This window comes from Marmota monax, unplaced genomic scaffold (assembly GCF_021218885.2).
Source record: "Marmota monax isolate L192 unplaced genomic scaffold, Marmota_monax_Labrador192_F-V1.1 WCK01_AAM20220418_F8-fsc00061, whole genome shotgun sequence".
In the NCBI taxonomy this organism is placed as follows: Eukaryota; Metazoa; Chordata; class Mammalia; order Rodentia; family Sciuridae; genus Marmota; species Marmota monax.
In genome coordinates this window covers 9,575,824-9,602,764 of record NW_026695230.1, presented here as the reverse complement: position 1 = coordinate 9,602,764, position 26,941 = coordinate 9,575,824, and the positions used below count along the sequence as shown (strand labels likewise).

General features: G+C 34.0%; 1 protein-coding gene across 1 annotated transcript; it reads left to right on the top strand.

The window, feature by feature from the left end:
• Nucleotides 1-14,054: 14,054 nt before the first annotated feature.
• Nucleotides 14,055-26,690, top strand: CUNH11orf58 (chromosome unknown C11orf58 homolog). The gene is made up of 5 exons (XM_046438251.1): nucleotides 14,055-14,268; nucleotides 20,085-20,168; nucleotides 23,015-23,075; nucleotides 24,553-24,662; nucleotides 25,171-26,690. Exons 1-5 carry the CDS (start codon nucleotides 14,206-14,208, stop codon nucleotides 25,399-25,401), a joined length of 549 nt encoding a protein of 182 aa, XP_046294207.1. The 5' UTR covers nucleotides 14,055-14,205; the 3' UTR covers nucleotides 25,402-26,690.
• The last annotated feature ends 251 nt before the right edge of the window (nucleotides 26,691-26,941 follow it).

Here is a 26,941-nt window from a genome sequence, read left to right as displayed (position 1 = left end):
ATGATGATTGCAGAACGGGGGACTGAAGTCAGGGTTGCTCTACCACCAAGCTACATCTCCAGCTCTTTTTATTTATTTATTTATTTTAAATATTTTTAGTTGTAGATGGACACAATACCTTTATTTGTTTTTTATTTTTAATGTGGTGCTGAGGATTGGACCCCGTGCCTCACACATGCTAGGCAAGCACTTTACCACTGAGCCACAACCCCAGTGCCTCTTTTTATTTTTTGAAACAGTGTCTCAACTAAATTGCTGAAGCTGTCCTTGAACTTGTGATCTTCCTGCCTTAGCCTCCCAAGTCACTGGGATTACAGATGTGCATATCACAGCAGAAATTATGATACTTACACACATAAATCTGACCTTCTTTCTCACCTGGGTAAGTAGAAATCCTGTCCATTGGTGGTTTAAGCCAGATATCCAAGAGCTCTCTTATTTATTCCTTCTATCAGCCTCAATATTCAATCCATCAGCAAGTCCTGTTATTTCTACTAAAACATATCTTGAATTATTCTACATCTGTCCATCTTTACCACCACTTCTACCTCAACCCAGGTGCCCATTATCTCTCACCTGGACTATGTAATAGCTTCACTTTTACTCTTGACCTCCTCTAATCCATTTTCCGTATGTAATAAAGTAAGCTTATTTTTTAAGTATTTTTTTAGTTGTCAATGGATACTTTTTTTATTTATTTGTATGTGGTACTAAGGGTTAAACCCAGGGCCTCACACTTGCCAGGCAATCGCTCTACCACTGAATCACAACTCCAGCTCCCCAAAACATTTATTTTTAGTTGTAGATGTATGCAGTATATCTATTTATTTATTTTTATGTGGTGCTGAGATTGAACCCAGTGCCTCAACCATAGGATGCAAGAGCTCTACCACTGAGCCACAGCCCAAGCCCAAAAGTAAGCTTCTTAAAACATCAAATTGATCACTATTCTGATAAAAACTCTTTAATAGCTTAATGAAATAAAATTTTTAAAATGGCACTTCAGACAAAATCCAAACTCCATATCATGATCTACAAAGCTCTACCTATCTCTTCTAATCTCATATTATAACATTCTCCCCCTCCTTTCACTACACTCTAACATGCCCAGAACATACCAATATCTTTCCAGTTTCATTGCCTTTTCACATACTGTTACCGCTAGCTAAAATACTTCCCTATTTTTTAAAATGTGATACTGCTTAATCTTAAAAACATTTAGCGTTCTAAACATACAAAAAATAACATTGCAAATTGTGTTTAAGTACAAAAAGTTCTTGAACTTTCATTGATGTAGTGGTTCCCTGTGACACTTGTGATATTTTGTAATTGTCTTCTGTATTTGTATTTCTGTTGTCTACCAAGATAGGACATAAGTTCCATAAAAGTACAGACTAGTTAGCTAATTTTTATGTTATTAATTGTTATATTTCCCATGCCAAATACATTACAGCTCTCGAAAAATACTTGGAAATGAATGAATGAATGAACAAACTCCAAACCAAGGTTCTTTCTACTATATCAAGCAGCCACCCTAAATGATCTAAATCTAAGCATCTCATTTTAACAATGAAAATTCTGAGATCCAGAAAACAATTGATTTGTCCACAGCCACCCAGTAATAAATTACAGAGCCACAATGAGTCCAGGGCTTCTGACTTGATTCTGGCTTTTTCTTTTATACCATATTGCCTTATGTTATAGCCCCACCCAAAAATATACCTAAGAAGTTTTCAGCAAATATGAGATAGTCAAAAACTTTTGGTAAATATGTAAAAAAATGAAATTAGAACCCTATCTCTCACCCTGCACAAAACTCAACTCAAAGTGGATCAAAGACCTAGGCATTGGCCCAGAGACTCTGCACCTACTAGAAGAAAAAGTAGACCCAAATATCTATCACGTTAGTTTAGGAACCAAATTCTTTAACAAGACTCCTAAAGCACAAGGAGCAAAATCAAGAATCAAAAAATAGGATGGTATCAAACTAAAAAGCTTCTCCACAGAAAAGGAAACAATCAAGAACATGAAGAGAAAGCCAGTAGAATGGGAATCTATAAAAAAGCCTATAGAATCTTTGTCACCTGCACTTCAGAGAGAGCATTGATCTCCAGGATATATAAAGAACTCAAAAACCTTAACAGCAAAAATAAATAAATAAAATAACCCAATCAATAAATAGGCAAAGGAAATGAACAGACACCTCACAGAAGAAGAAATACAATTAGTCAGCAAATATATGAAAAAAATGTTCAACATCACTAGCAATTAGAGAAATGCAAATTCAACTACATTGAGATTCTATCTACTCCAGTCAGAATGGAAGTTATCAAGAATACAAGTAACAATAAATGTTGGTGAGGATGTGGAGAAAAAGGTACACTCATACATTGCTGGTAGAACTACAAATTGGTGCAATCACTCTGGAAAGCAGTATGGAGATTTCTCAGAAAACTTGGAATGGAACCACTATTTGACCCAGTTATCCCACTCCTTGGGATATACCCAAAGGACTTAAAATCAGCATACTAGGGCTGGGGTTATGGCTCAGAGCTAGAGTGCTTGCCTAGCATGTGTGAGGCACTGAGTTCAATTCTCAGCACCGCATATAAATAAATAAATTACATAAAGGTTTATTAACATATAAAAATATATATTTAAAAAATCAGCATACTAGAGTGACACAGCCACATCAATGTTCATAGCAGCTCAATTCACAATAGCTAAGCTATGGAACCAACCTAGGTCCCCTTCAAGAGATGAATGGATAAAGAAATTGTGGTACATATACACAATGGAATATTACTCAACCATAAAAAATGGAATTATGGCATTTGCCAGCAAATGGATGGAACTGTAGACTATCATGCTAAGTGCAATAAGCCAACCCCCCCCCAAAAAAGGCCAAATGTTCTATTAGCAAATGCTGACCCATAATAGGTAGTTGGAGGAGAGCAGAGATTGCTCAGATAGGACAGGGTAGTGGTGGGAAGGGAATAGAATGGGAATAGGAAAGATGGTAGAATTAAGTGGACGTAATTTACCTATGTCATATATGAATACACGACCAGTATAATTCCACATTTTGTATAATCACAAAAATATATACATGTTATACTTCATGACATATCATGGAGTATAACATGTATATATAAATATACATGGAGTATAACATGAAGTTATATTCCATGATATGTCAAAATAGATTCTACTGTCTGGATAATGAATAGATTCTACATGTCAAATAAATAATTTTTAAAATATTTTGCTAAAAATTTCAACAACCAATGACAATCTCAGAACACCACAGAAAATAAAAAATACAATTATATCAGAGGTATATAAAACATTTGGTCATCCAAATCTCTCAGCACCCTACCCCCACTCCTGTGGTGTTGGGGATGGAACTCAGAGTCTTGAGTATGCTAGGCAAGTACTCTAGCACAAAGTTACATCCCCAGTTCTTTTTTTCACCTTCTTGTTTTTAAAAGAAAAATTTGAAAATATAGACAAAATGGTTCTCTACATTATATAAATTATTTACTTCACAATATTAACATTTTATTTCATATGGATAATATGTTTAGAAGAAACTTTTTCAGGGAAATCATATTTAGTTTCTAAAAATTTACTTAAGTTTTCATGATAGTAACTCTTTCATCCAAAATATAAAATTTGTGCAAACTAAACAAAAAAAAATAAGTAGCTACAGTTTATAATAACCACATATAAAGGGTAAAAGAAGAAAGAACCAAACCCAGGAACCCTAAAATGACTAACTCCAGAATCCAATCATTGGTTTTCAAAGCACTTGGCAATGTATCAATTTAATCAATCCATGTAGCAATGAGGTTTACATTATCACAACAGTATATTGCCTTCAGCTCCTTCTTCCCTTGAGCTGAAATCAGGTAGCTACTAAATCATCTCAAGTTGCTATTGTCACCTGTTGACAGAAAGAGGAAACTTTGATCCCACTTTTCTTTGCTAACAACTTTTTGTTTTTTCCATTGTAGTTGGACACAATACCTTTATTTTATTTTTATGTGGTGCTAAGGATCAAACCCAGCACCTTGCACGCTCTAGGCAATCGCTCTACCATGAGCCACAACCCCAGCCCTACTAATGACTTTTTACTTCACTATTAAGCACATTGTGTCCACACTCACTAGTCTACTTATGTATATATTTTCTAATTTGCATGATAAAAGTTAACTATCATATAGCTATGCCTCTATGTACCACTTTACTCATCTTTTACATAATTTTTCAAAAGCATTAGAAATGATGAAGTATAGATTCTTTCACTTTTAGGATTGCAACAATATTTATTACTGAAAAATAAATTTCAGCTATATTATAATTCAAATGTTTATGTAGGTTATACTAGTAAACAAGAAAATATATTGTACAGCATTGTTCTATGATTTTTTTAAAAAATCTGCTTTTATGGAACTTTTGTTTGACTGATTTTGAACTTCCCTAAAATTACTATACTAAATTTTCAAATATATTTTTATGTCCACTGTTTTTCCCTCTTAAAAGTTTCACAATTATTTTATATGCTTTTGTTACTTACCTACCAGTGGTTGTGCATGTTATGTCTTTGAATTTTCATTGGATCTTGTCCACTAGGTGCATTTCTTGCTGCAGCCCATTCTAATAAGAAAATTACCTCAGATTATATTAGTCCTTAATAGATTTCAAGGCTTTGATTTAAAAGTTATCATTTGGAATCTGTCAAGATAGTCCTGTTGGAACAGTTTCAAAAAATAAATTTTAGTAGTAGAGTTTAGAAGTTTAGAGCTCTTTCCTACTTACTTTAGAAACTCAAAATCCTATGTCGAACATAGACTAACAATCCATTATTAGAGTGCATTACAATGAAATGCTGATAAGGTATGTTTAGCAGAAAATCATGTCTACCCTGTATAATATGGATAACTCTTCTATTCCATCGTGGAAAGCCAAAACCTTTGCTGTCCAATACGGTAGCCAATGGCCACTTGTGGTTTTTGCACACTGGAAATGTGATTAGCTCTAAGTGAGATGTAGTGTTAGATAAAATACACACCAGATTTTTGAAGACTTAGTACAGAGAAAATAATGTGAAATATCTCATTAATTTTTATTTGATTACATGTAAAATGCAATTATGTTGGAACCATCAGGTTACATAAAATACATTAACACAATTGCATGTGTTTCTTTCTACTTTTTTTAGTGTGGCTATAGAAATTTAGTGTGGCTATAGAAAACAATTGCACATGTTTCTTTCTACTTTTTTTTAGTGTGGCTATAGAAATTTTAAAATTATGTAGTGACTCATACTTGGGCCTTTATATTTCTATATATAAAGAAATATACTGTCCCATGATAATAACAGGATTTTTATGATTAAGTTAGTATTGGAAATGTATATTATTTTCCCCAAATAGCTTATAATTAATGTGTTATTATGGATAATCTGTAGGAAGCAAGATTCTTTTTTTTTAATTTTTATTGTTGGTTGTTCAAAACATTACATAGTTCTTGATATATCATATTTCACACTTTGATTCAAGTGGGTTATGAACTCCCATTTTTACTCCGTATACAGATTGCAGAATCACATCAGTTACACATCCATTGATTTACATATTGCCATACTAGTGTCTGTTGTATTCTGCTGCCTTTCCTATCCTCTACTATCCCCCCTCCCCTCCCCTCCCCTCTTCTCTCTCTACCCCCTCTACTGTAATTCATTTCTCCCCCTTGTATTTTTTTCCCCTTTCCCCTCACTTCCTCTTGTATGTAATTTTGTATAACTCTGAGGGTCTCCTTCCATTTCCATGCAATTTCCCTTCTCTCTCCCTTTCCCTCCCACCTTTCATCCTGTTTAATGTTAATCTTCTTCTCATGCTCTTCGTCCCTACTCTGTTCTTAGGTACTCTCCTTATATCAAAGAAGACATTTGGCATTTGTTTTTTAGGGATTGGCTAGCTTCACTTAGCATAATCTGCTCTAATGCCATCCATTTCCCTGCAAATTCTATGATTTTGTCATTTTTTAATGCAGAGTAATACTCCACTGTGTATAAATGCCACATTTTTTTTTATCCATTCGTCTATTGAAGGGCATCTAGGTTGGTTCCACAGTCTTGCTATTGTGAATTGTGCTGCTATGAACATCAATGTAGCAGTGTCCCTGTAGCATGCTCTTTTTAGGTCTTTAGGGAATAGACCAAGAAGGGGAATAGCTGGGTCAAATGGTGGCTCCATTCCCAGCTTTCCAAGAAATCTCCATACTGCTTTCCAAATTGGCTGCACCAATTTGCAGTCCCACCAGCAATGTACAAGTGTACCCTTTTCCCCACATCCTCACCAGCACTTGTTGTTGTTTGACTTCATAATGGCTGCCAATCTTACTGGAGTGAGATGGTATCTTAGGGTGGTTTTGAGTTTCAATGAGAATTGGGATGAGGAAAGAGATGAAGAAAAGGAGAGACAGAAACATTATAGGAATAAATAACAAATATTAATCTCCTCTTTGTTCAAAGCTGAAAATACTGAAGATATTGAAGAACATTATAACAGATAAAGAAATTCATTATTGAGACATATTTTACCAAGGAAGTAACAAAGAAGATGAAAACAATTGTTGAATGATTCTGAAATTTTACTTTTTTCCAACCATTCTTAGTTCTCTGAGAAAACAAAAATTAGCAATAAATCAGTTGCTTTTCTGTCAAACAAGAAGTTGTAAGAAATCCCAAAGTTATAGTACTGTGACATTTTCAAAAACAATCATTAGTGATTTTTATCAGTATCCACATATTATTTTCTTCTGGGAAAGTTCAAGTGTTTCATATTAGAGATCATTTCATTCTAATAGGAATAAAGAAATGTTAGAGAAAATGGGAGTAAAAATTGGCATAAGCACTTTGGAAAACCTTTTTTCTTGGTACTAGGGAGTGAATCTGGGGGTGCTTTAACACTGCTACATCCTCAGCCCTTTTTATTTTTATTATTTATTCTTATTTGGCTAGCAGGGATTGAACTCAGAAGGGCTTAACCACAGTGCCATATCCTCAGCCCTTTTTATTTTTTGAGACAGGCTCTCACTATGTTGTTTAGGTCCTCAGATAAGTCGCTAAGGCTGGCTTTGAACTTGGAATCACCCTGCCTCAGCCTCTCAAACTGCTGGGATCACAGGCATGTGCCGTTGCGCCTGACTTCTTTTTTTATTTTGAGACAGGGTCTCACTAAGTTGCTGAGGCTGGCCTCAAACTTGCAATCCTCCTATCTCAGTCTCCCAATTTGCCGGGATTATAGGCATGTGCTACTGCCTGTATTATTCTCTACTCCTAAACATATACCCAACAGCAATGCATGCACATTTATATAAAAAATACAAAAATGTTTATAGCAGGATTATTCCCAACAGCCAAAAACTGGAAACAACTCATACAATGGAAGTGTGCACAGAAATAAAAGGAACAAACTACTATTACATAGTAACAGTGGTGATTCTCACAAATAAAACACTGTGTGAAAGAAACTAAATACAAAAGAAAACATAGGATGTGATCCTATTTAAGTAAAGCTCAAAAACAGGGAACACTAATTTATGATCTTAGAAGTCAGGAGGGTTACCTTTAGGGAGCAAGGCAAAGTGGTAATTGAAAGGGAAGGCTTCAGGGACACTGAAAATGTTTTATTTCTTAGATCCATGCAACAGCTACGTAGATAGGTTCATTTTGTGTTGAATGAGCTGTACATCCGTGATGTGTGCATTTTAATAAAAACATTAAAGAGGGTAAAAATCTGTGGTTATACTAAACTGTGGGATTTTTATTTTGTTTCTTGTAGTACTGGGACTGAATGAAGGGACGTTCTAACACTAAGCTACATCCCCAGTCCTTGTCCTCTTTAATTTTTATTTTGAGATAGGTCTCATTAAGTTGCTGAGTTTACCCTCAAACTTGTGATCCTTCTGTCTCAACCTCCCAAGTTGCTGGAATTATAGGTGAGTACCACTGTACCCAGTATCCATAATGCTTTTTAATTTTATTTTTTTTTATTTCAAGACGAGTTCCCTGAATTGCCAGAAAGATCTTAAATTTGTGAACCTCCTATCTCAGGCTCCTGAGTAGCTGGGATTACAGAAATGTGACATTTTTATTAAAATCTGTGATTAAGTAAAGTTAGTTTCCATTACAGTTTTGAACTTCCTCTGAAATCTATAAAACTATAAACATTAATTGTCAGTTATACATTCTCCATTTCAGTTATAAAAAATAATGCAAAAATCATAAAACAAGGAAGGAAATTCACATTTGGTTTTTTGATGAAGAATTTTACAATTGACAATCCTGTCCTTTGAACATTTTTAACTTTACTGTTCATAAAGATAGATACAGAACATTTGTGTTCAACCAAATACTGTTTAAAAACAGTATGGTTTCAATATACATAACCCTGTTTCTCTTTACTTTTTTAAAATATTTTTTAGTTGTTGATGGATCTTTTATTTTATTTATTTATTTATTTATTTATTTATTTATTTATATGTAGTGCTAAGAATCAAACCCAACGCCTCACACATGCTAGGCCAGTGCTCTACCACTGAGCCACAACCCCAGACGTGTCTTTTACTTTTTGTAATTTGCTTATAAACAAATTTAGGAGCTTGATTCCTGCTGAAAAATGTACCACATTTGAGCGGGTAGCAATTCATAAGATTTTCAAGACTATACCTACTTATTCTCTTTGTTTTCAAAAGACTTTTAAAATATGGCAACTCTTCTTCTTTGTTTTGTTTTATTTATTTATTTATTTATTTATTTATTTATTTATTTATTTATTTATTTATTTATTTTAAACAGCATTTCCTATGGCTCTAAAATTTTAAAAAAGCTATGGTAACATCCTTTTTGCCTAGTCTTTTCCAGTTTAATCCCCATCCCTACCCCTACCCCCACCCACCCTCGCCCCCAAACTATTTTGTTTGGGGAGAGGAAAAGGAGGAAGAGTTCTAAGAAAGCTTTTATAACAGGTTCAAAAAGTATAAAAGCCATTTCAAGCTTCAGACACTTCAGACATTTGTAGCCTTTATTTCTTTAGTCCTTGAAAGGGCTTTTTAAATGTTAACTGCCAGGATAGAATTGCTTTCCTATACTGATGTTCCAGGCTTCATTTCCTTTGTAGTTTTGAGTTCTTCCTCACCCTCAAACACTACCTCCCTCCCCCAATAACCTCTATGCCAGAGTCTTTTTAAAAACAAAACAAACAACAATATTTTAAAAAGATTTCATTCATCATGAAACGTACAGGTAGACTTTTAAGATCCTGTACAAAGTGGCTGCCACTTTAATAGAGAATTGAAATCTTTTGCTTTAACTCTTCTATATTTGATGATTTAATGTGTCTATTTAACATGCTTTCATTTCTAAAATAATGTCACCTGCAAAGTTACAACAGCTAAACATTGGCCCCTCCCTCGCCTTAGAAATTCAGAAATCAATCTTCCACAATAACCATCAAAATCATATTATCTATACTCTTAAATTTTAAAAAGTAGGCTTAAATCAGTATGCACAGTGTTATCCTAGTTCAGACAAAAAAAAAATAGATATATACCAAAAAAAAAAGTCTAAAGCCTTATATTCCATAGTCAACAGTGATTATTATTCCTGATTAGTGAGATTATAAATGTTTTTATTTCAAATTTTCTTTTTTGGACATCACCTTCAAAGATGATTCATTATTTTTGACAAAGGAAAATATTAGTTTAAAAAATAAATATTTGGGCTGGGGTTATGGCTCAGTGGTAGAGCGCTTGCTTGCATGTGTGAGGCACTGGGTTCAAGCCTTAGCACCAAGTAAATATAAATAAATAAAGTTATTATGTCCATTTACTGCTAAAAATTTTTTAAATAATAAATAAATATTTAAAAAGCAAATGTTATTTTATTATTTTTCAGAACATCATATCAGTACTTTCTAAAAATCCATATACATGTATTTAATTACTTTTATCTTCATTATATAGGTAGATATTTTAAAGTATAATTTCCAAAATTATACAATCATTATTCTCATACAAACAGAACATGAGTTAAAATATTGTGTTGAATATTTTATTTAACTTATTCAGCAATAGCCAGGCAGAATGGCAGATGCTTGTAATCCCAGCTACTCAGGAGCTGAGACCCAAGGATCAAAAAAGTTCAAGGCCAGCCTAGGAAACTTAGTGAAACTTTGTCTCAAAATATAAAATAAAAAAGGCTGAATTTAGCTCAGTGGTAAAGCAACCCTGGGTTCAATATCCAAACCCCAAAGAAAACATTGAGGAAATCAGTAAGAAATTAAAGCCAATTCATTATAGAATTTGATTTACAGAGATTTAAATCCTCTACTAGACAAAACCCGTTTGCATTGCCAAGAATAGGAATCATTTGAATTATTATGGGCAAAACCCATATGCATACTTTTCATTTTTTTAAATTTAACTTTTATCTTTAGGTAAAAGTAGTAAAAGTAAAGTAGCCTAGTAAATCAAAATAAAAGTGCAAAAGAATGGAAGAAAATATTTGCCAACTCTCAATCTGAGAGGGGGTTCTTATCCAGGATATTTAAGAAACTCTAGAAACTCAATAATATAAGGACAATAGATCCTATAGACATTTCTCAAAAGAAGGCAAACAAATGGCCAACAGGTATATGAAAATATGTTCAAAATAACAAAGCTAAATCCCTATCCCCCTTAACATCACTAATCATCAGGGTAATGCAATCAAAAACACAATGAGATATTATCTCACTCTAGTAAAAATGGCTACTATCAAAATGACAAAAGATAACAAGTGTTGACAAGGATATGGAGAAAACTGAAGATGTGGAAAAAAGGGAATCTTTGCACACTGTTGGCAGGAATGTAAATTAGTATAGCCATTATGGAAAACAGTATGGTAGTTCCTCATAAAATGAAAAATAGAACTACCACATGATCCAGTAATCACCCAACTGGGTACACACCTAAGAAAATGAAATCAGTATGTCAAAGAGACATCTGTACTCCCATGTTTTTTGCAGAACTATACATGATAGCCAAGAAATGGAAACAATCTAAGGGTACAGCAATAGATGAATGGATAATGTGGCAGATATACACTTTAGAATAATATTCAGTCATAAAAAGGAATGAAATCCTGTCATTTTTGCACTAACATGAATGGAACTAGACATCATTATGTTAAGTAAAATGAGTTAGGTACAGAAAGATAAGTATCACATGATTGCACTCATATATGGAATATAAAATAAGTTATATCATAAAAGTTGAGAGTAGAATGGTGGTGTTACCAGAGGCTGGGGAGAGTACAGGGGAGAGGGAGAAATGGAGAAAGGCTGATCAATGGATACTAAGTTAAGGTAAGATAAGAGTAAGAAGTTTTGGTGTGCTATTACATAGTAGGTTGACTGTAAATGACCATAACAGTAAAAGAATGATTTTAAATGTTTTAACCCTAAAGAAATTTGAGGATATATGTCTAAAGAGAAAAAACACATGCTCATTTAGAATCAAAGGATCCCTGAAGAGTCCCCAGACATTCAGCATTCCCATAAAAGGTAACTGTTCCATCATTTTTGTCCATTTCAAAGTCTTTAACAAATTTTCCTGATATATTTTGCTAATAGGTAGACTGAGATCAAATCGTTACAATTAAATTTTAAATTTCTGGAAGGCAGAAAACATGGTGTTTCTTTCTTACATTCCCTTTAGAAATATTCAGTAATGTTTTCTACACTTAATGTGTATTTATCACAATATTTGAGAAAGTACAGACTTTAGACAATCACTATGTACTGTGGCAAGCATTATGCTAGAAGCTACAGAAATAAAAAATGGAGCTGGAATAGTCTCAATCCCAAGAGATAGTATTTTAATAATTCAACTTGTGACAGTATCTTCTCGTTTTTACAAAACAAAGACCATTGCTGTGTTTCTATTCCACATATTTCTTTTTTTTTAATTTGTTCTAATTAGTTACACATGACAGCAGAATGCATTTTTTCATTGTATACAAGTGGAGCACAAGTTTTCATTTCTCTGGTTGTACATGATGTAGATTCTCACCATTTGTGCAATTATACCTGTACCTCTGTTCCATATACTTCTATTACTGTATAATTTCATCTTTAACAATAGCTTTCTGAATACAGTAAAATCTGATCAAATGATCCAGTCTTTATTTCCTATGTTACTTTTTGGCTTGTGATTTTGCTTTATAGAAATTTGAAGACTTAGCCATCCAGGTGCCAATAATTCTGATAAGTGAATATTGCTAGTTCATTAAATCTTCTCTGGACTTTCACCAATTAGTAAAGTTAGAATTATTATGTAACTACAAACCTTATTTACAGTTCTTTCTATTTTAGAATTCTTTTTAGCAGCCTAAAGTAGCTATTCAGCCATCTCATTTTATTGGTAATATAACTGAGTTCTAAATGGCATATATTCGTTTGCCAAACCCATTGGAGGTGAACTGTAGGTCATCCTACAAAGCTCTGTAACTTAAATGTAGTATTATTCTAATTTCATTTGTAGAACATTAGTAGAATTACAGAGTTAGTGAGCAAAATATTTTAATTCTGCCACAGATCAAGCAACCACTTCTAAAAAAAAAAAATGCTTTTTCTCCTCAGGGGTTTATTCTTATCACAGAAATAATAGATTAAGTAGCTCTCTTAGTTATAAAATGTGGCCGTGAGATCTTTTTATCATCCTACTTATTATTATGCTATTTCTATGTTTCCAACATAAAGAAAAAAGAATCTGCATCTTTGTATAAATTACTGTCTTCCACTGGGTTCAGTGATCATCTGAAATCTAGGAAAGTAATAATAGCTCTATGCAGGCAAACAAGAGTGGTTGCTGAGTTCAGAAGCTAATAGGTTTTGTTTCACAAACTGCTCTCTGTACAGAAACTCACACCTAAATGTACTGTCGTACCTCTTACTGATTTTTGCTTTAAAAAAAGATCAATTTTTTGATCGAGATCAGAAAGCTTCATAAACTAAGGATCCTGACACAATGTTAGGTTCAGGCACGGTTAAACATTCAGACACCTTAATATTGCAGGAGTTAGTTTCCAGTATTGAAAGAAAACCTTTAGATATTAGAGCTTTTGGAGTAGGCAGTGGAGAGGGGATATGGGGTTGGGCCCACAAATGGGTACTGGAGTTTCTTTGGGGTGATGAAATGTCTTGGGACTAGGTAAATGTGAGAGTTGCAGAAGGGTTTGAAGGTACTAAAGACCACTGGATTGTATACTTTAATATGGTTAATTTTATGTTTTGTGAAATTCACCCAAATTTTAAAAATATTTTTTAAAGAAAAAAATAAAAGAGGATTCTAGTGGACACAGACTTGGTGAAAACTTCAACAGTATAAGGACTATAGACCACAGCAAGTCAGACTGGAGCACTAAGTCTAAGGCTAACCACACAGCCTTGTGGAAAGCGGTCCGGAATTCCCTCAGGTGGATCTGTTTCAATAATGGCCAGTTAACCAGCATTCAATATCAAATTGAATTCACTTCGGTCTGAGGAAAATGGCAAGATATTCGTGTGAATCTCCTAAAAGCCTCTTATGGGCAACTGAGAACACATACCAGGGTGGGAATGGAAGAAGCCATTTATAAAAATGGTTTTTATCCTGGGTATTCAATTGACCTCAAGCATTACACTTAAACCTAGGTGCTTAACTATGAGGGATGCATTTGCCCGAGTGGCAACGTCTCAGTGAAATGCGAAAACCTACTAGGCCTCTTTCGGTAGCGACGAAGCTCTCTCTCTCCAAAGCTCACCACTATACCCTTCCGCGGGAAACCTCCCTCCACAAGCCGAAGAAGGAGGAGCCTACGAGGGCACTCCCGCCACACAGCACGAGCTGGCCGCTGTGCCTCCTGGGAATTGTAGTTTTAATCACACACTTATCTCTTATTGAGGCCAGTATGGAATGAAGCCGGAAACTACAACTCCCAGGATGCCTCGGACCGGCGAGCGGCCGCCGCGGTGACGACTGTGGAGGAGAAGGCCCGGAGGGGCTCTGCGTTCTGGAGTGGCGCTGCTTGGGCCGGTGGCAGATTGCGGGCTGCTGGTGTCGGGCTGAGGAGAACCGCGAGTGTTTTGGACATTTCGCGTCGGGATCCGCGCAACGATGAGCGCTGCCAGGGAGTCTCACCCGCACGGGGTGAAGCGTTCAGCCTCCCCAGACGACGATGTAAATAACAATGGCGGAGTGGGTGAGGGTTGAGGCCTACTGAAGGCTGGGGTAGGCCGGGAAGGGTGGACGAAGGGGGAAGAAGCGCCTGAAGTGGCTCTGAGGGGGAAGGCCAATGGGGGGAATCACGAATAACTGGGAAGTGTCTGCCTTTCTTGATAAGGATCGGAAGGTTTGAAGAGGGCCACATGTTGAGAGCCAGGTACCTGCGTAGAAAGGGCGATTGAGGAAGGAAATCCTGATAGGGTCGAGAAGTGAAAGAGCTTAGTCAAGGGATCGTCATTTGCGTGTTGGATGGTCGATGAAGCTGATTTCATTGGCCTTTCTATTCACCATAGAGACGGCAAAACCGTCCCTGTTGTTAGGTTTGAAATGTTCCTATGATAATGGCGAAATGTTCGTGCACATTTGAACACTTTCTCCGACCTGGAGTAATTTTGCAGTCTACTGTTGATGGTTATCTTTAATGTACTCGTAAAAGTGAACAGCTGCATTGAACCGAAAAAATTGTACCAGGGACGTAATTTGGTACCGATATTTGGTAATGTGGTGAGGTCTAAGACAGTGAGACCCAGAAGCCCATTTTGATAGCATACCTTGTTCTTTCTTCGCCTTACCCCCAAACCTTTTCCTTATCAGTTTAAGTAACAAAAATGATAATTCTGTAAAGTAACCCATTAAATATTGACTTCTAAGCTAGGTCTTGGGAATTAAAAGATGTAAGTGTGGTGCTTACGTTAAGCTCTTGCATATTTGGCCTAGCTCTAGCGCAATGTGATGGAAACTGCAGATAACCAGTACTTGTAAAAAATTGTCCTTCATAGAATGAATAAAGGCCTTGGGAACACTGATAGGAAAATTATTGGGAAGGGGTCATGGAGAGGTCATCTTTAAAGACCATGGAAGGACATTTTTTTTTCCTCCAGTTATTGTTTAAAGCACTGTCAATTTCTGAATGTGTAGTTATTTTCAGTAATGCAGTTAAGTGCCTTTCACAATATCTTTGAACCACACTGGCTCGATACTATTTTGTGCTCAATGAGATGGTGCTAAGACCCACCTCTCTATGGGTGGAAGGTGGGATGTGGACACAAATAGTAAGAATCTTTAAGGAAATTTATTTTTAGCTCTGCAGAAAGATTAGTAATCATTGGAGATTTGGGAATAATGGTTATACACATGCTTAGGTTTATTCATATCCCCTATTGTCCCTGCAACTGACATTGAGATTTTTTTCTTGTTAATATTGTAATTAAATATTTGTCATCAGTTTGTACAGGTCTTTTTAACTAACTTGGCTGTGATTTTAAAGGTTACTACATTGTTTTTCTCCTCATATTTAACTGTGACTCAATTGCTAGGATATCAGATTTCCTAAATTCAGAAATAAACAGTCTTTTAAACTTGACCAAAAAACTGCAGGTAATGTTATGTATTTAGCAGAAAGTTAAAGGGATATTTATTGAGTCTCTACAGCTTCTGATAAGATCAATTTAAACTAGAAGATTTTTAATACCATTTCTGATCCTATAAGCATCCCTATCTCAAAAAAGAAAAAGGACTAGGGTCCTAGCTCAGTGGTAAATAGCCCCTGGGTTCAAACCTCAGTACCCTCCCCTGTCCAAAAAAGGAGATGGTTATGGTTCAAGATTAGGATTTGGGGGCTGGGGTTGTAGCTCGCCTGTAGAGCATTTGCCTGGCATTCGTGAGGCCCTGGGTTCGATCCTCAGCAACTAAAAAAAAAAAAAAAAAAGATTAGGATTTGGAAGCAACAAGTAAAGTATTATTCTAAAGATGATTATGTTGCTAATGTTACAGTACAGTGACCTGTACCTCTTTCATGAGATTTTTATTATTTTTACTGGTAATTGGGAGTTATCCTTAAGTACTTGTTTTAAAAATATTTGTTAAATCATATATTTTTAAACTAGACTTCAAAACTGTAGAAAATCAATTATAATTTGTAGTTGGTCAGCAGTTTCTAATGAGCAGCTACTTCTTGTAAAAAATAAGTCTTTTTGCCCACCGATGTCACATTACTGGGAGTAATAGAACATTTAAGAGATATTAAAATAGATAGTAAATCAGACTACAACTCTAGGAAAATGCTAACAGTGTAGAGTCACTAAGATATATATATTGAGGAAAATTGACTGCATAGTAAAGAATATTAAGGATGATGGCAACTTAAAGGTTCCATCAGTTTGGTTGGAATGGAGACATGAAAACTACTTATAGGGAGTGGGGAGGTTCATTTGAGTAACTGGTGGAGAACCTCTAGAAATGTTATTAGACATTAATTACAGAACATTTCTACTTTAGACTATAACTCAATTAGAGTGATCATGTGCTTTTCCAAATGTAGCACTTCAGCAAGGTACTTGTTAAACTTTGAAAGAAAGAACCGGAAAACTTAATGATATTATCTTTAAATTAGGATTAGTTGTTGTAGGTAATAGGGTTATTTATGTAAAAACACTGTAAAGGTGTTGGCTTTTGGGGGGGAATGTTGGTGCTAGGCATTGAACCCAGGACCTCAGGCATGCTAAGCACCACTTACTGCAGAGCTACAGCCCCAACCTTTGTTTGCTCTTTCAGTAGAAGTAGAAGATCAGAAAAGTTGGTTTTTAGACCATTGTTTTAACTTAATTCTCTACGTTTTGTTCATAGACTACCTTCAATGTGCAGTTTAATTTGGTCATGTACAGTATGGTGTGAAAAAAGCAGAGGACTTAGGGCCAGAGAACTGAAACAAATCACCTGGCTCTCTGAACCTCAGTGTCCTTATTTGTTAAATGAACTGTTATGAGGGGATTTTGAGAGACTGTAAGTGAAAAGCTAATCATAGATTATAAAACTTTCCAGGTTGAGTTTCCCTTGTGCTTAGGGCCAGATTTTTTTTTTATTTTGAAATATATACATATGTATATGTAAATATGTATGTATGTGTATCTTGGGGATAGGCCCCACATTTAAATAGGAAATTAATTTGTTTCATGTGCATCTTATAGCCTGAAGGTAATTTTATACAATATTTTTAGGTGCTCCTACATTTTGATTGTGATCTGAACAGAAGATCAGATGTGGAATTTTCCACTTGTGGTGTCATGTTAGTGATCAAAATGTTTTGGAATTTTAGAGCTTTTCAGATTAAGGATGCTCAAGCTGTATGCAGTTCTTAGGTGTTATATTCTTAAGATAGTGTCTTAAAAGAGGTCTGTTTTTATAGATCAGGAATTAAAACGAAATTAAATTTTACATCTAGGCTCACAGAGTAAATGATATAATGCAACTGAAATCCAAAGCATCATTAGTACTTTTTTAAAAAGTTTTAAACCATATTGAACCAGAAATAGTTAAGACCAAATGACCTATAAAAAGATATGAGCAGTCAGATGGAAAGAAGTAGAGATTTGTAACTTAGGTAGCCAAAATTATGACAACATGTAATCCCTTCCACCAGAAAGAATTTAGAAGAACCACAAGTGGGTCCAGTGTGTTACAAATGCTTTAACCCTAATATGCCCAGAAGTAATTCTCATTGTTTTTATATTCTTTTACACTTTTATGAATAGTTTTCAGAAGAAAGAATAAAGAGGTAGTGAAAGGGGCCCTATTCAAAATTTTAATACAAATTTAACAATAGCAAACCTAAATTTCTCTTCTATGTTTTTCTGATTTTTAAAATTTTTTTTTTCAGTTGTTCATGGACTTTTATTTTATTCATTTATTTATATGCAATGCTGAGAATTGAACCCAGTGCCTCACACATGCTAGTCAAGTACTCTACCACTGAGCCACAACCCCAGCCCCATTTTTCTGATTTTAATAGTGTATATACACAAGAGTTCACATTCTCTGAATACAGCTAATTGCTTATCAGCTGTTGTGTGTGAACCTGGAACATACAATTTAAGATTTAATGTTTATTTCTAAAAGCTTTTAGCTTTATCCTTACTTCTCATTCTTTTATTGGCAACATCCATCTAATAACACTTGAATTTTTTTGAAATTTTTGATTACTTAAAATTCTGTTGAGCAGGGTTTTATTGTCTTTGCTCCTTAATTATAGAACATTTCTACTTTAGACTATAACTCAATTAGAGTGATCAATGGATGGCTTTATTTCTAAATCTTTTCTTCCATTCACGTTTGTATATACACCTACATTCAGCCTTTGTCTACTTACAAACACAACCAATTAAATTTTGGTCCACAAACATCATAAAAGATTAAATAAAGATCACACATCCTTTTTGAAAAATGAGATGATCCAAACTCTTATTGCAGAATATGGCAAGGTAAAGTTCTTCCTGTTGAATGACCCTCTGGATTCGAGTACCATTATTTCTTCATTTGTCCTTGTTTTGTTGTTGCTGTTTTTCTTTGTCTCACATCTCTTGATTTGGAGAACAAAGTCTAGTATTTCATCAACAAAGAACTCATAGTCTTGAGATTTTTGCACATAGTGAATTTCATCTTCATTGTTAGTTTATAGTTGTATTGCCTATCATTTTGCATTTGCCTGTATTTTGTTTATTTATTTATTTTTTGTTCTAATCATGGTAAAATGCCTTCTGTCAGTTTTCTTCTCCTTGCCATTATGGGTGGAAAAGGAACAATTCTGAATTCTCATCTGAGTACAATGAATTCTAAAAGCAGACTACAGAGACATGATGACTTCTTCAAAGATGATGATGCAGTACTTTGGACACAATGAGAAAAGCCTTCCACAATTATTCTTGTTTCTTCTTATTATTTAAGTCATTTTAACTTTGGGGGGAATAATTGATGAATTGCAATAAAATGATTCTTAACCTTAATTTTAAGATAAAGGGAAAAACAGGGCTGGGGCTGGGGCTTAGTGGTAGAGCACTTGCCTGGCATGTGTGAGGCACTGGGTTTGATTCTCAGCACCACGTATAAATAAATAAAGGTCTATCAACAACTTAAAAAAAAAGAATTGTCACTGAGGAAAATTATCTCTTAAAAAAGGGCGGGGGGAACAGTTATTAGAATTCCATGATATGTTTTAGGTTTATAAAATGATTTAGTGGGCCCATTGATAATGCAAGGTAGAATTAGTTTTTAGTCTGTTCTTTTAAAAAAAGAAGTATATTTTCTTTGTTCTTCAGAAAATCTTAAAGAATAAAAGTGATAACATCTCAGGTCTAACTAATAATAACTGCTCAAAAGAAACTGAAATTAAAATTAGGTCCAGTGAATCCTGATGGTATGCTATCATTAGCATATCACTAAAGCCAGAATTTTTAAATTTTCAACTAAAAATTGTTGCAGCCTTTTGGGTTCAAAATACTAGATGCTCTAAGCCCCTTTAGGGTTCTAGGGAAGTGGGTATCAAATGTGATCTTCCCATCAAAGGCATTACTTGAGAATTTGTTAGAAATTCCCTAGAGGGTGGGGACATAGCTCAGTAGTAGAGTGCTTGCCTAGCATGCACAAGGCCCAGGGTTCATTCCCCAGTACCTCAGGAAGAAAGAAATTCCCTACCCCAGACTTACTGAATCTGAAACTCTGAGGGTATAGAACAGCAATCTCTTTTAACAAGTCCTTTGGGTGATTCTGATATATGTAAACTTTTGAAACTGAGAGCTCCGGCTGCAAAAGAAGAATTCAGCTCAGATGAAATTAAAAAGGAGCATATTTAAATTCAAATGTGACATATGTCCTTAACTTTCCAAGCATGAAAGACTATAGCTGTTTATAGTTAAAATCGACGGCGGGGGAAACTTAGAGACTTTAAATTTTTTAATTCTTTTTATGCTAGAAAAATAATCAACTAATTTCTTTTCTAGCTTGGATCTAGCAATTGGGAGGCAGCAGACTTGGGCAATGAAGAGAGAAAACAAAAATTCTTGAGACTTATGGGTGCAGGCAAAGTAAGTATCACATGGTATGCCTTTTTTATCTTTTCTGTGAAAGTGCCTTTTATTTTTTTTTTGGTATATGTTAAGTAAGAAGGACTGAATACACTTTGTTCCCATTTACCTGTTTTGCATGATTACTTTTGGCTTCAGAAAAGAAACCCAGCCTAATCAAGCACTTAAAATTTATAATATTTCTGAAACCACTTCCAGAATTCTCAGTGCTTCTCGCAGTATGGTTGGAGACTTCATAGAGAAAATGTTGTTTTCAGGAGATTCAAGCCAGAGGAGAAAGGAAATGTAAAAGTTTATGATTTGTTATCTGTTGGCCTGATGGTTTTAACAGAAGGTATTTCTGAACAGGTTATCTGGAACCTATGTGAAAAGTCTTTTATATTTCATAGCTGTCTCCAACTAGTGGTAGTAGCCACAACATTTTACTTGTTTAGTTTTGTGGGGTTTTTTTGTTTTATTTTGTTTTGTTTTTGCATATGTGTACAGTATTGAGGATTGAATCCAGGCACTACGCTGTACCACTGAGGTACCTTCCAGCTAATTTTTTAAAATTTTATTTTGTGACAGAATTTCACTAAAGTTGCTGAGACTAGCCTTAATCTTGAGGTCTTCCTGCCTCAGCCACCTCAGTAGCCTGGATTACAGGTGTACACCATTGCCCCAAACAAGATGTTCAATATACTTTATTCAGTTTAATGAACATAATAGAAGGTATAAAATATGGATACCAAGAAAATGACACCTATTAAAAAACCTTTTTTTTCCTAGCAATATATTTTTACGCGTAAATACCGTGGTCTCTAAACATTTGTTTTTTATAAGCAGGTAAACTAACTTTTATAATATTTATAGTTTGTAGTCTTCCTACAAACTAAATTTGAAAGAAATAGAAAAACATTTTTTTTCTTTTTAAGGTACCTTAAATGAAATGCAGCCCTCATTTTGTCATACAAAAGAATACATTCATGTATTTTACCAATAATTATTGATTACCCACTACCTGCTAGGCACTGTATTAGATTCTGTGGGTCACAAATCAATAAGACATGTTTGGAGTCATCATATAATAGAGGAAACTGGATAATAATAACAGTACAGAATTATAATTGCCATGAGAGAGCCATACACATGCTACTGTGGAATCATGGAGAAGGATAGCTAAGTCTGGCTTAGCAGTACAAGACAGCTTCCGAGAAATAGAACTGATCTATATCTGAAAGGTTGAAAAGGAGTAAGCCAGACTGCATCAGTTGTTTTGGGGATAGGGAGAAGTCATGTAAAACATGAAGACCTATATATAGGAAGAATTTATGTAATATCTCATAACTCCATATTTCCCAGTAATTTTTAGCTTGTCATATAATCTGTAGCTTGAGTTTCTCTTGTTTCATGCAAATAAAACCTTTGTTATGATTTATAAAGTAAGTAATAGATTAGGGGGCTCTCTTACCATGCGATATTCCTGGGGCATCAGAAATGGTGGAAAAGTTAACTCTTCTGGTACTTAGAACATCGTAACGTAAAATTTTGAAAATTTAGCTATTAGTAAATAGGCTCTTTATCATACATTAAATTCTTTGTTGTAGCAGCTAGGAATGCAGCCTAGTGGTAAGTCACATATTCAGCATGTGCAAGGCCCAGGGTTCAATCCTCAACACCAAAACACAAAATAACACAAAAAGTTTTTTGCTGTAGAAGCCAAGATTGTATTCCTGGTCTTCATATGAACTGTTTAGATATTCTGTTTTATGGCTACCTAATACATTCTTCATAGTAGCCAGCTAGCATGAACACTCTTTTGGTCATAGGAAGAACCAGCTGATAAAGTATGAACAGATGAGTACGATACTGTCATCATCCTAGAATAAGTTGATGCCATTATATTTATATTCAAACCTGTCAATGGGGTATCTGTTTTGCAATCTACAGCAGCAGCACATTAAATCACTGATTTGTTTAAATGTAGATGGCATATAAGGTAATAGTGTTAATGCCTGAAGCTTTTTAGTGTTATCTTTTTGTGTGAATATGTCTTGCCATTGTTTCACAATAGGAAGACTCCTTACTATATCTTCACAGAAGATTGGTTTGAGATTGCTTTACAAACTTCCCTTTAATCATTTATTATATGTATTTCAGTGAATAATTTATTTTTTGATCTTATGAAACTAAATATAAACCACAGTAGATTGGATTGAGATTAAATCTATAACTTTGAATCAGATTGTTTTTATACTTTCTAGTATTAGTATTAGGTTGTTTTAGATTCTGTTCTTTTTTGACGGGTTGAGATTAGGAGTTTCTTATAGCCTAATAGCAAAGAGTTTTTTGTGATATATTGTAAACAGTAATGATTATTTTAATTTTTTGTATTTAAAAAATCTGTTACTTTGTACATTCTAAGTCTGTTCATTGTTTCATATTTCTTTACCTAGATAGACTCTGCTCTCTTACAATGAGATATTCCTGGGGCATCAGAAATGGTGGAAAAGTTAAATCTACTCATTTACTGGACTTTTAAGACTGAATTTTCTAGTTATCTATCCATGTCATTTAAATTTTCAACCTGATCTCTACTTTACACTCTTTCCCCTTATTTTGCTCTGCTTTATTTTAATGACACTACCTTCTCTACTGTGATTTGCTATTGATTACATTTGTCCATCTCCCTTACCCATCCCTGTCATTTCCAGAATGTAAGTTGCATAAAGGCAGAGTTGTGAATTTATTCCTTTGGCTCTACTATATCCCAGAAGCCTGGATTAGTTTTCATTACATAATGGACATTCAATAATTATGCTAAATTAGAAGACTCAAATTCTAATGTATTTGCTACTTTCTTATAGAAAGAACATACTGGTCGTCTTGTCATAGGAGATCATAAATCAACATCTCACTTTCGAACAGGTAAGAAAGTCAAATAATTAGAATGGAGGTGCTAAATTTGGTGTATAAAACAATTGTACATACTATTAACCTCTGTACATAGTTCTGTTAAAATTGAAATAGTAGAATTGCAAATGTATGTATATTACATGAAAACATGTCCCCTGTATCATGTAAAGTATAAAATATGGGTTTTGATTTAAAAGATAAGAGTACATATCATATATATAAATAGTCTAACCAAGAAATTAACCTTTTTCTGTTTTCATTTTTACTGATTAAGAACATATATTTTACTTGTATTGAGATTTTTATACCTAATCTTGCCAACTGTGATACGTATAGAATTCTTTTTCATTGTATCAGTTGCTTACCATATAATGTATAGTTGGCATATTTTACTGCTTTTGAGCTTATTTACTAAGTTCTGTCCTGAAGTCTTTGAAGAATATACATTAATTGCAGTCTGAAGAAATAAACTTTTTTTTTCTTTTTTACTACTGAGGGAAACTTAATAAAAACTGAATTTGAATTTAGCTTGTTGAAAAGTAAAATTTTCAACTGTTTAAAATTGATCCTATTCTCCAGTGGATCAATTTGTCTCTCATTGGATCATTGTCTCCATGGACATTATTAAAAATGCATCATAACCTAGATTGAACTCAATTTTTTAAATTATTTAAATTAATTTTATAGGTCTAATATATAGCACATTAGAAATTAATGGGTCTTTCATTTTTCTGATAAACAGTTATATCAAATTGATTTACTTTGCTACATAAGGCAAAAAAAATGAGCTTTGCAGAAAGAAAAAATATTTTAACTGCTGCATTTACTCTTAAAACTGGGAACTTAATGAATAAAAACAATGCAGAGCCCTACCGTTTGAAGAAAACCTGAAATTCCTCTTATATTGATAAAACATGGCAAAGGAAACGCCAGTGATATTGGTAACATTCCCTTTCTTGGGCGGTAAGTTTGTTTGTAGAGTTGTTTAGTGTCCTGCTGCATAAATTAATTACAACAGAATTATATAAAATAAATATACAAATGTCACATAATAATTTTTAAGTTTATGTTGCTTCAGTTAGCTGATAAGCAAAGACAGGCATAAAGGAGAACCATTCAGAGGTCATTTTTATATATTCATTCTCTGAATATAATTGTTTGCCTTTTAACTTTCTTTCCAAAAATAGATGGGATGCTTTTGTTTGTTGGAGATTTTTGTTTTGTTTTGTTTTGTTTTGTTTTAGGTGACTTAGAGAAAACTTTCAGAATAGTCATTATATACTTCTGTAATTCAGAGGGCTAATTACTAATAACTAATCATAAATACATCTTTCAGTTATAGAAACCTATCCACAAAATTCATTGTAAAATTAGTCACAGAGTATTCAGCCCTGAATATAATGGCATCTGTATTATGGGGTTTTTTTTTTGTAATCAGATGTTTTTATTAATTTGACTGAAACATAACCAAAGTACAATGGACATGCAGGGGAAGAAGACAAGAAAATTAATGAAGAACTGGAGTCTCAATATCAACAAAGTATGGACAGTAAATTATCAGGAAGATATCGACGACATTGTGGACTTGGCTTCAGTGAGGTAGTGATTAACTTGTTTTCATTGATTGGGAAGATAATTTCAATTTGATATCATTTGTTTCTGTTGGATTACACTAGCAACCAAGTATCCTAATGGAGATAGCTTTCTTTGTACAGATATTTAAAATATTATTACCCAACCATGTCTTTCTAGAGATAATCAGATGTTTTTTAACACTTTAAATGTATTTTCCAATAGTGGCTTAAACATACAAGTTAGACCAAATATTTTATATAAGGGTTTACAAGAGTTCTTTCTCAATTGTTGCTTAGGTGAGCTCTTTTTTGTTATGAGTTAATTTATTATGAGTTAATATATAACTGGTTGTTCCACAGAATATAACATGTAAATATATGTATGCATAATATAATATGCAAAACATTGGTAACTGATTTCCACATAAACATCAATGGTTAATTTACCTTACTAAGAGTCTTTCCCAGTTTTTATGCTGCCTATCCCAGTTTTGATGCTGGTTTTACAAAGAACCTCTTAATTGATGTTTTAGGTAGAAGATCATGATGGAGAAGGTGATGTGGCTGGGGATGATGATGATGATGATGATTCACCTGATCCTGAAAGTCCAGATGATTCTGAAAGTGACTCAGAATCAGAAAAAGAAGAATCTGCTGAAGAACTCCAAGCTACTGAGCACCCTGATGAAGTGGAAGATCCCAAAAACAAAAAAGATGCAAAAAGCAATTATAAAATGATGTTTGTTAAATCCAGTGGTTCATAACTCCCAAACACTTAGTCTTTGTATTAAAAGTAAGCCTTATTGTTATAATGCACAGTGGAGGACTGCTTATAGAGCACAGACCTTTGTATTATAATTTTTAAAAAGGCCCTTTTAAATAATTACAAAGTGTTTGCTTTCAAATGCCATTCGTTACACTTTTATGGGCATGACTATAACCATTTTGTAAAGAGTAAGAGTTGTATAAAATAAATAAATACAGTACTCAACTTCCTTTCATATTAGCATCATCACCCCTTTAACCTCACCTTTTACCCCTTCTGATGCATTGTGGGGAAGACACTTTTGTGTTTGGTAGCTATTTCATCCTTGTTTTTGTTCCTTCATATTTTTCTCTTATAAAAATTTGATACTGTGATGTGTTCATGAAAAATATTCCTTAACTAATAGTTTGTTAAAGTAGAATTATTCATCATGGATATTTCTGCTGCCAATCACAATCTAAATTATTGTTGGCAAAAGATTAGCTATTTAGTTTACTCTTACCGATTCAGTTCTGCTCTTTTGGACCAAAACAACATGAGAGCAAGTACATTAATCAAAGTCCCAAGTTTTCAGTTCTATATAGGATGATGGGACATATTGGGTTAACATCTGTTGGGTGGGAATTCAGCTGACATACATTTGGAATGTATAATCCCAGCCTTTATAATAATTTGGATTACATTGTATGTTGGGTTTTTGATAAAATTTGGCTAAATTTTTACAAATGAAATTATTTCTCTGATCATTTAGTCCTATCTATTTAGAAATATGTTAAACTGGATTTTTTTTTTTTTTAAGCAACATGTGACCAAAGTTCATTTTTTTTCTCCTTAAGGTCTAAATAAAGAGAAAGCAGTTTCCCATATTTGGTTGTGATACCTTTGTCCTCATTGTCTAAAAATGAGGAACGGGCTTATTGACTAAGAAGGTGAAACAAGAAATTCTCTTCATTTTATCCCAGTGCTGTTACTTGATTGTCTAATTACTAAAAGAGGTATTAGTTTCTAATTTTATTGATTCTGTTGGAGTGAGATTAGAATAATCTGTGGCTATGTGGTTGATTTGTACAATGAATTAACATGCATTATGGGTTAGTCAGTGGATCTGAATAATTGTTTCCAAGTAACAGGTTCAAAGATGTGAGCCAAACCTGTTTGTGAAAGCTAAAAATTTTATATCTAGTTAACTTAAGTATGTGTTTGATGCGTTTTCCCCCCAAGTACTCTATCATTTTGTAATTTAGAATGTGCTAGAGTGCAGCAACTAAAACAGGTGATTTCCAGTTATAGACTGTGTGTTGCAATATTTTTCATATATCTGGCTCCTAAAGTATGTTTTTTTGTTTGTTTTATACTTTTTTTAACTTCTCGTGTTGTTTGAAAATAGGTGCCACCCTACTATTTAAAATAATGAATTTAAGTGACAGTCAATGTGTATGACATTTAACATACTTGGTTTGTAGAAGTTTGGCTTTATTCAACTATTTTAATAAGAATGAGAGAGACCTGTGTTATGTTCTAAAAAGTGAGCATTTTCA

Coding starts and splice junctions, on each gene's coding strand:
- CUNH11orf58 (XM_046438251.1), top strand. CDS start 14,206: ATGAGCGCTGCCAGGGAGTCTCACCCGCACGGGGTGAAGCGTTCAGCC. Junction 20,169..23,014: donor GACTTATGGGTGCAGGCAAA/GTAAGTATCACA, acceptor ACTTTCTTATAG/AAAGAACATACTGGTCGTCT. Junction 24,663..25,170: donor GTGGACTTGGCTTCAGTGAG/GTAGTGATTAAC, acceptor TTGATGTTTTAG/GTAGAAGATCATGATGGAGA.